The sequence below is a fragment of the Sander lucioperca genome, chromosome 22 (assembly GCF_008315115.2).
Source record: "Sander lucioperca isolate FBNREF2018 chromosome 22, SLUC_FBN_1.2, whole genome shotgun sequence".
Taxonomy (NCBI): domain Eukaryota; kingdom Metazoa; phylum Chordata; class Actinopteri; order Perciformes; family Percidae; genus Sander; species Sander lucioperca.
Genome location: NC_050194.1, coordinates 456,214 through 472,921, shown reverse-complemented (window position 1 = coordinate 472,921; position 16,708 = coordinate 456,214). Strand labels below are relative to the sequence as shown.

The 16,708-nt window shown below is 40.9% G+C and overlaps 1 protein-coding gene across 5 annotated transcripts in view; it reads right to left on the bottom strand.

Moving 5' to 3' along the window:
* wu:fj29h11 (protein NO VEIN) overlaps window positions 1-16,708 on the bottom strand; it is a 62,953-nt gene that overhangs the window by 3,628 nt on the left and 42,617 nt on the right. For 4 of the 5 annotated variants that reach the window (XM_031291132.2, XM_031291136.2, XM_035997304.1 and 1 more), the window contains 12 exons: window positions 13,286-13,428; window positions 11,307-11,488; window positions 9,873-10,132; window positions 9,501-9,738; window positions 9,239-9,419; window positions 6,630-6,756; window positions 6,355-6,441; window positions 4,817-4,993; window positions 4,383-4,666; window positions 4,030-4,178; window positions 2,249-2,333; window positions 757-871 (listed from right to left, as the gene is read on the bottom strand). In XM_031291132.2, coding sequence (XP_031146992.1) covers window positions 757-871; window positions 2,249-2,333; window positions 4,030-4,178; window positions 4,383-4,666; window positions 4,817-4,993; window positions 6,355-6,441; window positions 6,630-6,756; window positions 9,239-9,419; window positions 9,501-9,738; window positions 9,873-10,132; window positions 11,307-11,488; window positions 13,286-13,428 — 2,028 coding nt within the window. Of the gene's footprint in view, window positions 1-756; window positions 872-2,248; window positions 2,334-4,029; window positions 4,185-4,382; window positions 4,667-4,816; window positions 4,994-6,354; window positions 6,442-6,629; window positions 6,757-9,238; window positions 9,420-9,500; window positions 9,739-9,872; window positions 10,133-11,306; window positions 11,489-13,285; window positions 13,429-16,708 lie in introns of all 5 variants that reach the window. The other variant, XM_035997305.1, reaches the window with a different exon arrangement.

Below are 16,708 nucleotides of genomic sequence, written 5' to 3'. Positions count from 1 at the left end.
TAATAATGTAATAACAACAACTTATTTCACCAGTAAATTGCTGTTAAACGACAAAAACAACCACCAAATGGGAAAAGGGTATTTTACAGCAACTTTGAATGCACCACGAGGCTCCCACAGTCTGTGTTGTAACACAGCAGCAGCAGACCGCTACGTCCCGGTGTTGGAATCCTCTACAGTGAAATACAGCCACACTTTACACAGTTTAACATCAGCTGTCAGCATTTTAACTGCGTTTAATCCAGCTGCTAGCTAACGGTAGGCTAACGTTACCTGCTGCCAAGTGTAACGTTAACTAACGTCATGTACAGCGATGCTTCTGTTGCTGTTAACGTCTGTTTCGGAACATCAGAGAGCAGCGCAGTTATTTCAGTGCCACTGAAATGAGGCACCGAATTCTGCGTTGCTATTCCGTCCGGTAGGTACCGGTTGTTTAGGTGCCTTATAAGCACCGGGTTTCGGTACACAATCCTAATAACACCTGATCTTTCCTTTAACTGGTTTTGTGGGCAAAGGCTTTAAGTAAGACTATGTAACTATTGTAGAAAAGTGGCAATTGCAGGATAATCAATGAATTACAGTACAAGCACAATATTCCTTCATTTTCTTTGATTCGCTGGAGTCATTTTAAAAGAAAGACATTTTCATTAGAAAATCATTCCAGTATATTCTATACTGGAATGAGACCACCAGAAGATAACAGGTTTTCTAGTGAGCCACAGTTTCAGCTTCCTCTTTTGTATGTGCCCACCTTACCTCTCTCTAGGTTAATCTCTGGTTTGGGGGGCTCTGGGACCTCCCACAGCTCCTCCTCACTAGGCAGCTCTCTGATGTCCTCCTTGCCTAAGAATCTCTTTAAAGATCCTTGGTCCTGCACACACAAACAGAGTTAATGACTGTGGTGACAATATGTAATATCGAATATTGATGTAGGATTATACATTTGTTTTATATTATATTAAAAGAGATTCTTAATGCCTTCCGAGAATAGTGAATTTTTATTATTGAGTCTATAAAACATCACATTTTGATAATGAATTTAAGTACTACATACAGAAACTGAGGATTGACATGCTAGTCTGATCCAGTCGGGATTTACAAAAAGAACTTCTGAAGACCAGAGATGTGTAGATTTTGAGGTTCTCTTTTCAGATTCTAATGCTAACAGAGTAAGGGCCGATGTTCCCAACCTTGAATCTAGAGAAGCAGATCTGTATTAGCCTCTCCTGTCTGCATTGGACTCCTGTGTTTTAAATGGGTGTGCTTTTCAGTCAAAAAAATCCATTTTATTTACTTTGTCAAATCCAGACATAGAACCTAATCAAACTGTTTCTGATTTAGATTTCAATATTATTTATACAATGCAGCCCAGTTCTGCTGCATGTCTCAAAGAAGCTGCTGAACAAAGAAAACCGCACAAAATATGATATTCAACAGAGAGGGATCAAAGTTGAGGCCTGATGTGAGCCTTGTTAACCTTTTAACTCTGACTTTGCAGAGTCTCTGCTGCTGCAATGCTCTACAGAGATGCGAGCAAGTTGCCATTTTATATAAACGCGATTCCCTACAGGGAAATAGCCTATAGGTTCTAGCTACAGTCAGCTCTGTGGTGGTAGCAGTAAGTGTGTATGTTTGACAGAAAAGAGAATGATTGGAAGAAAAACTGTAACCGAGCAAAGACCTAAGTAGTGATCATTGTTTTAAGGGACCATATTCACACTATATATATATATATATATATATATACAGTGCTGCTCATAAGTATTCATACCCATGCTAAAGTTGACTAAAAAGAGGAATAAAAAAATTATCTTTTGGAAATTGATCTTAATGCCTTAATTAAAGAAATGAGGAAAAATCCGACCTTTTAAGGACACCGATTTTTTTTGTGAATGAATAATGTATTGTAAATAAATAAATGTTCTTCCTTAAAATACAGGGGCCATAATTATACATACCCCTATGTTAAATTCCCATAGAGGAAGGCAGATTTTTATTTTTATTAAGGGCAGTTATTTCATGGATCCAGGATACTATGCATCCTGATAAAGTTCCCTTGGCCTTTGGAATTAAAATAGCCCCACATCATCACATACCCTTCACCATACCTAGAGATTGGCATGGTTTTATTTCAGTTAGCCTAATAGCTAACTGAGCTAAGATCCATATCAATGCAAATCAAACCAGCTATTAGGCTAACTGAAATAAAACCACCAGCGGTGGTTTCATATATATATATATCACTTACATTGAGAGAGGTTATCAGACCGCTCAGGAAATGCATCAGCTCTTTTCTGTGGCTGCTCTCTGTGCAGAACAGTTTCACCAGCTCCCTGAAACACGCATACATACAATCAGGATTACAAGATATAGCAAGATAAGTTGTGTGGACATACAGATTCAAACACACACATAATATATACAGGAGTGAGTATCAAAATTGTCAATCAGGGTTTCCCTTGTTTTGTCCACAACTCAAATATATTTAGTTGACTGTCATAGAGGAGTAAAGAAACCAGAAAATATTCACATTTAAGAAGCTGGAATCAAAACCTATACTTAAATTTAACTTTTCTTTTAATTACTTACACCAATTAATCAATTATCAAAATAGTTGGCAACTTATTTCATAATTAATTTAATATAAAAATTTGTTAACTAATCAATTAATTGATTATTATTTGCAGCTCCAAACCATATAAGTTATAAGAGTATTATAATGCATAATTGAAGAAACTGACAGATTACATTTCACTGAAATAGTTTTTTATATGATTTCACATGACAATAAAAAATGTATTGATTGGTTGGTTGACTGATAAGACTAAGTACCATTAAAAACTTTCTCTCCCGATAACTAATCCTTAATAATAGCTCTGGCTATCTGACGATACAAGTTATTACAAATTTTATGCACAGTAACATAAGACCTGGGACTCTAAGTCAGCAGCTAATGAATAAGTTACAACAACCTGCAAATATACAGAATTTAATTATGAATAAAAAATAAAAGTATTTAATGTGGGTGGGTCACATCTGGCATATATCCCATCCGCTTAATAAGGTCAGTTTCAAATTATCTGTGATATCAGATGAGAATCAGCATCCCTTGCATCCATCCAAATTCTTTTGATACTAGTGCCAACAGGATACCAGAGTTTTGGTACTGATGCTAAAACTTGTTTCACGTCTACTTTATATACAATCATATTCAACTACCTTTGACATTTTTAAGCACTGTTCAACTGCTTTAACCAAGTTCTCAGGTAGGAATGTGTTAAAGCATTGTGGGAAAAGGTGTGTCTTCTCCGTGAACTTTTCTTGATTTAATGGAGGTTAAAAAAAGATGAATGATGTTCTTGTTGTTTGACCAACACATGTAGGTATGTTAACCCGAATATTCAGATATTCGTTTTTAATTATTTATTTATTTCCGAAACTGTAGAATTACATAATTCTTAAAAATAACTGCCTGTTTGTGAAGTGTTTTAATTTCAGCTCAGTTTGAGTCTTTATTTCGTTTTGCTGTCATTTACAGCCGTGGTTCTCTCTTCTCCTTGGAGCTCTGATTCACAGAGATCACACACACAAACAGTTGTGTGGTGCAGAGAGAAAGGTGCAGTCACAACTCTGGAGTCGGCTAACTTGTTGCTCTCACTACCAATATTAGCTGCTCTGTTTCATTAAAAAATGTTAGGTTGAAAAGAGCGTGCATACATTCTAAAGTTCACCTTGGTTAAGCTATGAGCAGAGGAAAAGTCCTGCAAGCCGCTAGGCTAATTTATGCCGTGTAAACATTGGAACGCAGTGCTATGCCATCCAAAAACCATCCATAAAAAGAGAAATGTCTGGCTGAGTCAAGTTATAACCAAGCAGTCCTATGTGTAGAAGTCTGTATGGTTCTACTTTAGCAGTCTGGTGTAGTCATCAGGCAATTTAATGAAGGTAAATGAACAAGTGTGCGTAAAAAAATGGTATTCGGGACCGCTCTAATGAGAATGAGAGTTGGACTATCCATCACACACAAACCTGCAGACGTCCAGCTTGGCCGAGAGGTGATCTTTCTGGATGTAGAGATCTTTCTCGTTGTTTAGCAGACAAATAACATCCTGCACCTCCACTGCCCCATCATCACTGTCAGCAACATCCAGCTGGTAGCGAATGTACAGCTTACCCACCTGTAAACAAGTATGTAGGAAAGAGAAAGTACCTGCTGTTGATAGGAGCTCAATGATAAATATATTTCCTTTATATAGATATAGGTATGATTATTGGAGATTCTCCCATACTCAGTCCAATTATATGTATTTAGTAGACCAACCAAAAAGGAACTACCTCTAGGTTTTAAACTACTCTAAACCAACTAGGTGTGACTTTCTGACCTGTGCGAAGTTCAGTCGCTTGATTTTCTCTCTAATGTTGTTGTCAATCAGTTCTGAATAGACTTCAGCCAGCTCGTCGTGGTGGTACAGGAACCTCTGGATGTAGGGTATCACAGAGTGCACCATGGCCTGCATGGACGGACAGGGTCTGAGGTTCTCAGTCTGAGCTTCAGTCTTGACACACTGGGACAGCTGACGGATCCCGCAGATCTCCAGAAACAAAGATCGGTCCATCTCGTTGAAGGCAAGTACGGTGTTAGGTCGTTCTCTCGGCACTGTCTGAACTGGCAGGCAAATATACAACAAAATTCAGAATCTCCATTTCAAACTGGGTGTAGTTTTGGGCATACTTCCTACTGGGTATGGTGAAAAGTAATCAAGTATAAATCTAACATTGATAAGTATATGTAAAAAATAATGTTGCAGCAGCGTACCAAACTTCCCAGTGGGAGCAGTCTTTTTCTCTGCTGGTGGCAGGTTGAGCAGACAGATCTGCTTGTGTGGTTTAAAGATCTTTTCCAACTCCTTGCTGTCAGCAATCATGGGTTTGTCTGCCAGACTCACCCAGATGTTATCCTTGGTGGGGAAGACCCTCTTATTAGACACCATACCTGGACATAAGGCAAAAGGACAGCCTGGGTCAGTTGAAGGCTTTTAGTATTTTTCCCCCACTATGCCCATCCCCATTTGCTCCTTGATCATTGAAGGTGGCCTGTCTAGTTTTCTTGTAAAGAAACAAAGTTATGTTTATATTCAGTGTTTCTTACCAAAACACAGTGTGTGTATCCTTGTCAAGCATGTATTTATTTCCTAATGTTGGAAATATTTTAAATCCTGCATTGTGTTACGTCCATGTTTACTAGCTAGCAGGCTTCGTCTTTACTGTCTTTGTTGGTAAATTAATTTCTTTCTTTCTTTCATGTTGTAGCCACTAACTGTTGATGAGTGGAATAACTTAAAGCTGGCAGCAGGATGTGTATTGCGCCTTCTGCTTAATGCTAGTAGTGCGGGTGCACTATACAAACAAAATGGGATCTACACTTAACATTGTAGTGCACATGATGCTCCATAACGCTACAAGTAGTCAAAAACTCTACAGGGTGCCATTAAGAGGCAGACCATTAAAGGACAGATTTTCCTATTCTAAAGCTGTTCTTAAAAATTCATTAGACTTATCAGCACCGGAGAATGACGATGTGCAAATCAAATTGATCATTTATCTGCTCTGGGGACTGGCCTTAAAATTGGTCAGGTTGTACAGCAACCTTCAGGTGGTGCAACCCAACATGAAGTCACCCTTATGTGACAAACATCCAATTTACATGAAATTTACATTTTCTGGTCTACAATTGATATAGAGTAACATGATGTATGCTAAGTGTGTGCTCTCTAAGGCGACATAGTGGACACAGCAAGTGATGCAGCTTCCCTGTCTGCTTCTTTTTCTTAAATAGTGTTTATTGGTGGTTGGCAAACTAGCTTAGAGGTGAATTACCGCCAGCAAGTGGACTGGATTCGCTACACTCATTAATGGGCTTTCTTAAACGTCCGTTATACTTGCCATTCCCGACCTGTCACGTGACAGTGTGACGTCATGGGAGCGCCGTAACTATTTATACTCACGCATGGTGGTCGCGACACTAGTTGCAGTCTTCTTCTGAACAGAGGTGTCGCAACTGAGGAAAGGCTACCGACTTCTACGAACTAGAAGAAGTCGCGCACTTTAAATCCTGGCGCGCCAGCGAGATCTACGTCATTTTGACGGGACATTGTCACGTGACAGGTCAGGAACGGCGACTGTAAAGAGGCCTTTAGTCTCATTATGTTCCACTCGGGAGCGGCTGCTGAGTCAAGTGCCATTCCTAATGGTCGTTCTGGTCGTAACATTAGGTATACCGGTCTGGTATGTCTGGTTAATATCAAACCGATTTGAAAATTTTTTAGACTGGCCTAATGTGTATGCATTACTCACCCTTCAAGGTGGAGCAGTAGTCGGGATTGAGATTGAATTGAGGGATGTTTTCCTGGTCACCAGATACTTGAATTTTACACTTTTGAGCTGCAAAAACAAAAATATATTATATTATATCTAAAGTCAGGGAGCACAGGCAGGCTGTAACAAATCAAGCTAGTCAAGAAGGAAACCTAACATTTGTTGAATGGGACATAAAAAGTAAAGAAATTTGTGAGTCACTAGAATGTGAGACACGCTATGGAGCAAAAGACTGGAAATCTAAATGTCCTTACCAAGTATGGCATAGAGCACCGACACATCCTGTAGCACTTCAGCAGTTGGTATGGGAGATGATGAACGGATCAATTCCAACAAGCCAACATACTGCTTCATATTGGGACTGAGATCCACATTCAGCAGCTATACATACGATCAGTAATCACAGATATATGCATAGTGTACATTAGTAATGGTGTAGTTTAGTCTTAAAGGTCCAATGTGTGGGAATTTCTCCCATCTAGCGTTGAGATCATATATTGCAATCAACTCTCTCGCGCCACGCAGTTCAAAGTACGTATTACAGCTACGGTAGCCTTCACGCTTTTTTATGATGACGCCGGTCTCTTGCTCTTTTCAATATCCTTTTTCTTTTTCTGGGCGAAGAAGAAGACTCCTGTTCCTGATATTTGGATTTTGAATACGTGTGGTCCTCCACGTTTCCTTCTTCAAACTTGCCGGGGCCGGGAAGCGACGATAACCATTAGCAGCATTAGCAGAATCAGAATCAGAATCAGAAAAAGCTTTATTGCCAAGTACGTTTACACACACAAGGAATTTGTCCTGGTGTTGTAGGTGCATGTCACATTAAAGCAACACGCACAGACACACCGAGTCGCCATATGCGGCGCCATCACAACTCTCTCTTAACTCTTGCAAGGACAGATACAGCATGACATGAGGAGAGGAGAGGGAAAAAAAAGCAACTCTCAGACTATCCTCATAAAGATAAGAACAGTGTGGGAACAGGAAAAAAACACCTCAGCACGTAAGCACACAAACAGTACATTTGCACTGCTGAACATAACATAACATAAATGTACAGTTGCACATTTAGCGGCGAAGGTGTGGGACTGGGGGTATAGGGTAGGGTGGGGGAGTTTGGCCTGCTGAGAAACGCACAGCCCGGCAGTCCGACTAGTGTCCCAGTCCGCAGAATGTTATAGCGATAACACAGCACGTTGCCGTGGTGACACCCTTGAACAGTTCAGAACCGATACGACAATCAGCAGGCAGTGGGGAAGACGGGGGAGGAACCAAGAGCATCTCGCTTGCAGAGCTCCAACAGGGTGACTGTTTGTTTCAAGAAACGGCCTTGGCAAGGCCGTTCAGGATAAGGGAGCCGAAAGATTAAATTTGTTTGGTCTACACGAATGGCTGCTGTAATTTAAACATTCATTCTATTGTTCAACTGTTCAACTGTTCAACTAGTCAATTTTTCTTTCCAAATCCATGACCTTCCTCATGATGGTATCCAAGCCGCGGGTCATTACCATGTTGTTTTCCATCACGCGATTAATAGTCCCAGTTTGCAAACTGATCGCTTTCTCAACAGCTTCAGCTTGCTTGGGCTTTGGACAGCTACCAAAGTCTTTTCAATTTTACGATAAACCAGAGCGAAGCATCCTCCAATCAGCAGCAGTCCAGTTATCATGGTTCCAAATAGGTAGATATCCTCAACGTCCTCCACGGAAAGAGCAGACAGACACACGACACGCCATTTCTCCCAGCCGTCCATCGTATATCCCGCAGCAAACGTCCCGTCAGGACATGCTGGCTCACCCGAACCAGTGCTCCTCCTCGAGAATACGGTGTCAATTGCGCTGAGAGACCAGTTAATCAATTCCACGATTTTGGGTATTTGTGGAGCCTTGCAGGGAGAGTCTCTAAAAAGTTAACAACAGACAACACGAGACAAGATAGCAAGCAGGGTAGGCCTGGGAGGGAGAGGGAGAGAAAAGCGACCGCCTTCGCTGAGAGCTGGAAAGAGAAGCTAAGCAGCACCTGTGAGTTTATCATGCGACAGCGAAAACGCGAAAGGCGGAGCAGTATGTTCTGTATGTCCCTTACCGGCTAACGTATTTCAAGATGGCGCATGAATATGGAGCGTCTACCCCAGTTCATGCAAACGCAAATTTCAAGCCAATAGGAATACATGGAATTGATGGTGGTGGTAAATATTCATGAAAAAAGGACAAGTTTGTGAACGGGCAACACAGATTTTGCTAATGAACAACTAAAAACGTTACACACTGGACCTTTAAAATTGGCTACAAACAGTAGGATTACAGTTTAATAAAACAACAGAGACAGAAGAAGAACCTGCATAGTAGGGCTGGGTACCGAATTCGATTTTTAGGCACCGACTAAATTGCCTCCTTAGTATCGAGTATCGAAAAATGCCTCGTCATTCAATGCCAAATGTCAATACCTAATAACGCCAGAAACTGGTGATTGGCTGTCTAACGTTACATGTAATAGAGGTATGCAGGAAAAACTATGTTAAAGATAAGTTCACCTTAAGTGAGCCTAATCAGGTTTCAATGGGCATCAGGTGTAGCTCATTTATACTCTTCCTTTATATAGGACAAGGAAACCCTGAGGTTGCAGAGACACTGCTCATCATGTCTGGGGTGAGTTAATTGGAGGTATTTATTCAAGCCAAAAACAGACCTTGTTCAGCAAATTTAACAGTTACTGCCTAGAGATAAAAAGCTGGTTTTGTATACCTCTGAAAAGCTTGACAGAAAGCAACAGTAACTAAGGGGTCTTAAAAAAGGTAAATCAAACAGGATATTGAGTTTAACAAACATTTTATACATGTAGGAAAATTATGTGAGCTTACTTTGGTGAAAAAGAATTTCATGCCATCCAGTGGTTTGTAGAAGGGAGCCAGGACTTTGGGCTGCTGGACAGGGCTGTCTGGTGCGTGAGTCAGCAGTCTGTAGCGCTGGAAAACTACCGTCGGGTCACTCCAGCACACCTCCTTTAGGTGGTAGAAACGCCCTGAACACCACTCATTTCGCCTGGGAGCAAGGTTTAAATTGTTAAGGGACAAAATGTAGACAATAATCTGAAAAAGTATGCTGATACACCCAACAACGTACCTGTTGTACTCTATGAATACAGCAGGGGTACGCTGGAACAAATCCTTCAGGCTGCTCTGGGGACAGTTATTATGCAGATAGGTGTAGACGTTGTGGATGTGCTCAACTGTGGAAGTGAAATTCGCCCCCTCTAACTCATCCTCAGGTAGTCTCTGCTCCTGGTCATCTGCTTCTGGTTTGACACACCACTTCTTCAGGTAGTTTATCAGATCATCCACTGAGATACTTTGTCTCATTCCTGAAAGAGGGAAAAAGACAGTGACTCACAGATTGTCCATTATGTAACAGACTAAACATAGCCTGCAGCAAATATAGGATAACCAATAACTTGAGCTATGAACAACAGATGTACACCATAGAATACATGTTTACCAAGAGCTCTGCTAAACTCGCTGGGGTCTATGTTCACATAACAGACATGAGTCCCCAGCAGGCTGGTGACTTCAGGTGAGGTCAGGTAGACTGAGTTTGGACAGAGGTACTTTCTCTCTTGCTGTTCTCCTTCCATGGGGCGATAGGCTGGTACCCATTCAAGACAACACAAGAAGTGGTAGAAGGAGGATTTGGTGCTTTTGATCGGTTGTCCATCACTGTCAATCACCTGAGCTGTGAGGTACTGAGAGTAGCGATGTCTGCAAAAATAGGAAAGGTGATTATAGATAATGTTTGAAATAGGTTAATACAAACTTTCAAACCCCTCTCAGCAAACAATGATAAAGTTTCTTTGACAAGATATGGTTAATATTTGATCATATAACTTCAGAGATCCAACAACACAATGCTACAATGTATGGATCACAACCTCTTCAGTTGTAGTTTAGGCTACGTTCAGACTGCAGGCCTTAATACTCTATTCCAATTGATTGCCAGATTTGATTTTTATGACTGACTGTTCACATACGTACAAAATGATGAATTATAGCCATTATATCCATTATACAGCTACAGTAACTCGGGAGAACCGTCATATGAGCCTGCAGTGCAGGGCGGCTTAGCCGGGCGCAGTCCCCTGGGTCTGCTTCTACGCGTTCATTATGCATAGTTAAATAGCTCTGGATCGGGCTATTAGTGCATGTTACAACTTTTAAAACATAATGATTTAAATAAGAACTATTTAAGTGTTTGGACTGGTAAGAAAAATGTATTCACTAATATACAGACGCATCTTCCGGGATGTCAGAGTAGCATGAATTTCAATCTGACAGTCTAGACTTAGGTCACATTATTTTTAAATCCAACCTGTAATGGATTTGGACCACATTTGAAAGTGGCCCAAATCATAACTGGAAAAGATCGGATGCCATGTGACTTGGGCTTTTCACACTGTCTGAAAAATCGGATTTGGGTTACTTTGGCCTGCAGTCTGAACGTAGCCTTAGTGATCTTAATGCCCCATGTAACAAGGCATGGCAAGGCAAAGGCAGCTTTATTTATATAGCATACAACAGTAACTCACGAGATTGGTCAGAGCTAAGAGCAACTAAATCCAGATGAATTAATCCCTAGACTGATCTCTCTGTCGACGTTAAAACCAAACAAAGGCTGATGTGACACTGCTTTTCTCTCGGGGAGAGAATAACATTTAACTGTTAAAGAATGTCATCACTTGACCTGAGTAATCACTTACCGGCTACAGTGAAAATGATGGGGATTACTACCTGACCCTGACTAACCCCAAAGCCATTAACCTAGCCATTCTCCGGCCATTAGGGTTTCCTAAATATAACAGACACCTAGTGAATTCACATGCTTCTCAAATGGGACACTCAACAGAACATAACATAGGACTGTGTGTGTGTGTCTTACCCTGTATCCCAGTTTGTCGCCAGAAGCTCCAGCAATGACATTCTCTGCTGCAGGAGGAGGTGGCCAGGCAGCTGGGCTGTGGCCAGGGAATGAAACTCCTCGGAGGGGTAGTCATCAAGCACAAAGCCCTCTCCTTGATTTTGGTGCCACATTGCACTTTCTACTGACCAGGGACTGGAGGCCTGGGGGAAGAGTAGAAGAAGAGTCTATTCCTTTATATTCATTTGCAATTGATATGTAGTATCAGAGTTAATTCCCAAGCAAAAACAGGAATAAAGTAAATACAATTGTTCCTTTATTACATGAAGGCAGCCTAAGTCACACAATGACTGATGGTGTCATGACAAATCCACATTTTATCCCTGCTTGCTGTAGCCCAGGCTAAAACAGGCATCAGGAATGTCTGATGGGTCCCATCAGTCACCTGCTTTTTCTGCTCATCCTCAAAGCAGCTATTGTCTTTCTAGTCCTAGTGTGACTCACAATGGTTAATACCTTAATCCTTTAATCACTATGTTATTCCTCATGATGAGTCACAGTTAGTTTTTAATGCAGCATGCTTCAGGAAGATTGTGTTCTGCCTCTGGTGTCCATGCAACCAGTAAATATTGTGTCCGACATAACATTTTTCCCCCACTGGCCCCTTGTATATTTTAACTGGCCCGGGAAAAAAAGGGGAACAACACTTTTTCAAATTGTTAAATTTATTAATCTAATATACATTGTAATGATTCATCTAAACAAAAACAAAAAAAACTATTCTGCATCTACAAATATGAGTTCAGTCAATTTAGTTGAATAAATTATAGTTATTATACAGTATTGCTTGTTTTAATTTACGTTGAAAGGCCAGAGTGAGTTTCGCTGTGTCAAGGCCATGAAACTGCTGCCTTCACTCACTCTTCGTAAACTTCCAATGTCAATGATTGTCATCATGAATTAATAGTGTATTTTGGTTAAAAAAAGAGCAATCGTTGATAACTCTTGTGATATGATTTTGGTATATATGTTATTGTTCTTAAATTATGCAACATAGCTCATTTGACACAATGAAGAGAAGACATGCTGATTAGGCAAATATCAGATATTTAAAGTAAAATTATTTTATTCAAATAACAGCCATCTGGTAACAAGTGTGTTTCCTCTTCGTGTTCATGTTGTAGTAACCTGAATATTCCCCAGCTATGTTTACTGTGCTACGTTAAGCGTTCATTTTGAAATGATTGTAAAATTTCCGACAACTTTGAACACAGCACTTACTTTGCAGTTTGCTAACGTTAGCTAGTGATTATTAGTGCACCCTGTGGTCCCTCCGCCTTAATCCCAGCTTCTAGGAGACTACTTCACTGGGAGAAGAGCGGACAGCAGCAAACAGCAGCTGCAACTGAGTTCGAGTTGAAGCTGCAGCAACTCATTCATTCATACATTCAACCTTTATTTATACTCGAGAGCTCATTGAGGGGTGGAGGCGAGGGACCACGACGTACACTAAAATTACTAGCTAGCTCCCAGCGAAGGAGGAGAGCAGGCAGCTCTGGACTGGTTGGGTTTGAGTTGCTGTAGCCGCTACTGAAGGTCCAAAGCATGTGTGGACTCTTTGTGGTGGGTGCCGGTGGTAGTTTGTTGACATAAGTGAACTACATTTCTAATCAGCGTTAGATAGTGTTGCACCTCACGTTAGCATCAAATTTCAAAGAACTGACTCGTGACTTTGATTGGCACAAACAATAGCACTGCCAGTGACTGGCCAATCAACTTGCCCGACATACTGTTTTACTGGCCCCAGGCCATTGGGCCATTGGTTATGTCAAACTCTGCCTTACACAACACATCCATAGCCTTTTATCATCTAGGCTCACAGGTGGGGCTGTCACAACCCTGGTCTGGTCTTTTTGTGCTGGTATAATAGCATTTTTGCAGCATGAGTACAGCATGATTCCTAAATAGCTGAGGTAACAGTTCAGGGATGTCCTTCTCACCAGTTCTTTAGCAGTGAGTGTTTGCCTCTCTTTGCGGATGATGAGACCGTCTCTGACTCCCAGGGTGCTGAATAGCTTCCTCCATCCTGCTACATCGTCATCTGTCTGCACATAGCAGGGGTCCAGCAAGACCCAATCACAGCCTGGTGGAGGAAGAAGTAGACAGGATAAGTATTAACAGGAAGAAGAACAATAAAGGCATCTTGTATAAGACATTTAAATCTGGTGAACACTAGAACTGAAACAGGCTAAGGAGGTGAGAAAATCAAAGATTGAAAGGACTGCAGTGCAATGTTTCCATTTTGATATCAGTTAATCATTCAACATTAGGTAAGGCATTTGTGTAATAAGTCAAATCTCACAGGGAATGTGCTGCATTGCTTCATGACCAAAAGGTAACACTGTGGTCCTATAAACCCCTTTGAGATGACATACTGTGATTCTAGGCTCTAGCAACTACAAAAGCAGTTAGCCTTTGGCGACGGTTGGCTAAAGGTTACTTTAACTATTAGCAACATTTTAATATTGACAAATGTTTCGAAATTTTCCGAATTTTGATGTACAATTAATTGTCCTACAAATAGGGGTGTTGGGGTGGCAGTAGCTCAGTCCGTAGGGACTTGGGTTGGGAACCAGAGGGTCGCTGGTTCAAGTCCCAGTACGGACCAAAGTACAGAGTGTGGATTGGTAGCTGGAGAGATGCCAGTTCACCTCCTGGGCACTGCCAGGTGCTCTTGAGCAAGGCACCGTACCCCCCCCAACCGCTCAGGGCGCTGGTCCAGCACTGGCAGCCCACTCACTCTGACATCTCTCCATTTGTGCATGAATAGGTCCTGAGCATGTGTGTATTTCAGGCCTGTGTGTAGTGATTTCTAACAAAGTGTAAATTGTAATTTCCCCACTGGGGATCAATAAACATTATAAATAATTGCGATAACAATATAGTTGTCTCTTTCAGTCAAATTTAAAAATATTTATTTATTTATTACTTTTACAAACAAATAAAAGTTTTGAATGAATTTCAGGAAACATCTTTTGGTTATATCACTGTTGCGTGACCCAGATTATGTAAGAACAAAGGTTTTTCTTTTTTGGGTTGCTCTGCAGTGTAGGCAGTTCTTGACAATGCTAGAATAGCAACGTTTTCTGCAGGACTTTCCACTGACATGCATGCGCATCTGCATTTGAATTACAGCCAATTAGGGTTGGGTATCGTTTCAAATTTATCGGTTCCGATTCTTTGAGATCAGGTGCTTATTTTACAGAAAAAAACTTTTACATAATATTTACAATTCACCTCAGTTTATAATACCTGTAAATTAATTTCATCCAGTTTAATTTGGTTGCTGTTCTTTATAATTAAATAATAGTCTGTTAATCCACACTAAGGTCATTTGGTCAAATTTAAATAATTTATTTAAAATGTAATGAAAAGAACTTATTTCATTAGTCAATTGAAAACAAACTGTCAAGGAATAAAAAGAACAGCCACTAGATGGCAGACGGGTACAACAACAGCTTGAGTGTCTTAGTGTCTTACGAGGTGCACCTGAATGCACCATGAAGTCCCTGGTGGCGCCCACACGCTTTGTCGGTAGTTGTTTACATAACTTGCACAGGTGACTTCAGGGAAGCAGGCAGATTTTTCAGTTTCTCCGTTATCTCACTCTCTGGCAGTGGCCACGGTGTCTCCGAAAGTCCAGCTGCAGGCTACAGGTAAACTACGCAGTATCTTTAGCTGCAGACTGTTGCACGTTGACATTACTACATCTGCTCTTCTCTCTGAGACTTCCCTCTCCCTGCTGAGCCCATGTCTGTCAGCACGCTGCACAGAGATAGACACAGGCAGGCTTGTTTGCTTCATAGATGAAATGGTTGTTTATTTTTTTTATTTGGTAAAAGAGAAAAACACCTTAACAGAAATATGTGTAGCTGACTATTTGTGTAAGCCAGGACTGTCAAGCAGACTGCCTTCCAAAATGGGATTGGGCGTATTATCTGTATTGTTCTTAAACTGTGCAATGCTGAAATATGGAACTGGAACTAGAAAATGTGGCGCTGTACAAATACTTAGGTGTCTGGTTAGACAGTTCCCTCTCCTTCCAGCAACACATAAACCACCTTCAATCTAAAGTTAAGTTTAGGATTGGTTTCCTATTCCGCAACAGGGCCTCCTTCACTCACGCTGCCAAACTCGCTTTGGTGAAAATGACAATTTTCCCAATTCAAGATTTCAGTGATGTCATATACAGAACTGCCTCAAACTCTCTCCTGAAAAAAATGGATGTTGTCTACCACAGTGCCATACGTTTTGTGACCAGAGCCCCTTATAACACCCACCACTGCAACCTCTATGCATTAGTTGGCTGGCCCTCGTTACACATCCGACGCCTAACTCACTGGTATCAACTCATTTACAAATCCTTGCTAGGCAAAGCCTATGCTCACTGGTCACAATAGCTTTACCCACCCGTAGCCTTCACTCAAGCAGTTACATCTCCTTGGTCACTCCAAAAGCCCACACCTCCTTCCAGTTCTCAGCTCCAAGTGATTGGAATGAACTACAAAAAACCCTTAAACTCAAAACCCTTAACCCACTAACTGCCTTCAAAGCACGTCTGTCTGTGCTCCTTTCCGATCACTGTACATGCTAACTGCTCCTCGTCTTTCATCCACTGTTTTTGCACACCCTTACTTCATTATCTCTGTTGTGCCCCATTGCATAGTTGCACAGATGCACATCTTCACCTGCACTGCACTATCATATCTGTTTACGCTAGTTTGCACTATTCACCTGCCCTTGTATGCGCAACCGTTATTTCTTCCCACCTTTGTTGTCACACAATTTTTTAACATCTATTGACCTACTTCCCTATCTAGACCGCAATCTGCACTAACTGTATATTGACTATATTGACTCTTTACTACATTTCAGCATTTATATAGTCTGTCTATTCTTGTATACTGTGTTATCACTGATCTTCATCACCACCTAGACCACACTTTGCACTAATTGTACACACTCTTTGCTACATCTCAGCATTCATACAGACTGTCGATTCTTGCATATTGTATTCTTACTGATATACATCACTACCTAGACCATTTGCACTAATTGTATATTGTCTCTTCTCTACATTCAGCATTTATATAGATTGATTACTGCTTACTGTGTTATTACTGATCAATATCACTTAATAGACCACAACTTGCACTAACTGTAGATTGACTCTTCACTACACCGCAGCATTTATCTAGACTGTCTATTCATATACACTGTTTTATAACTGAGCTACCTCACTAACTAGACCACTAGACTAACTGTTTACTGACTCTTTACACCATCTCAGCAGTGATATAGACTCTCTGTTCATGTACATTGCATATCCATCGACTTACTTGCACCTCACTACCTGCCGGCAT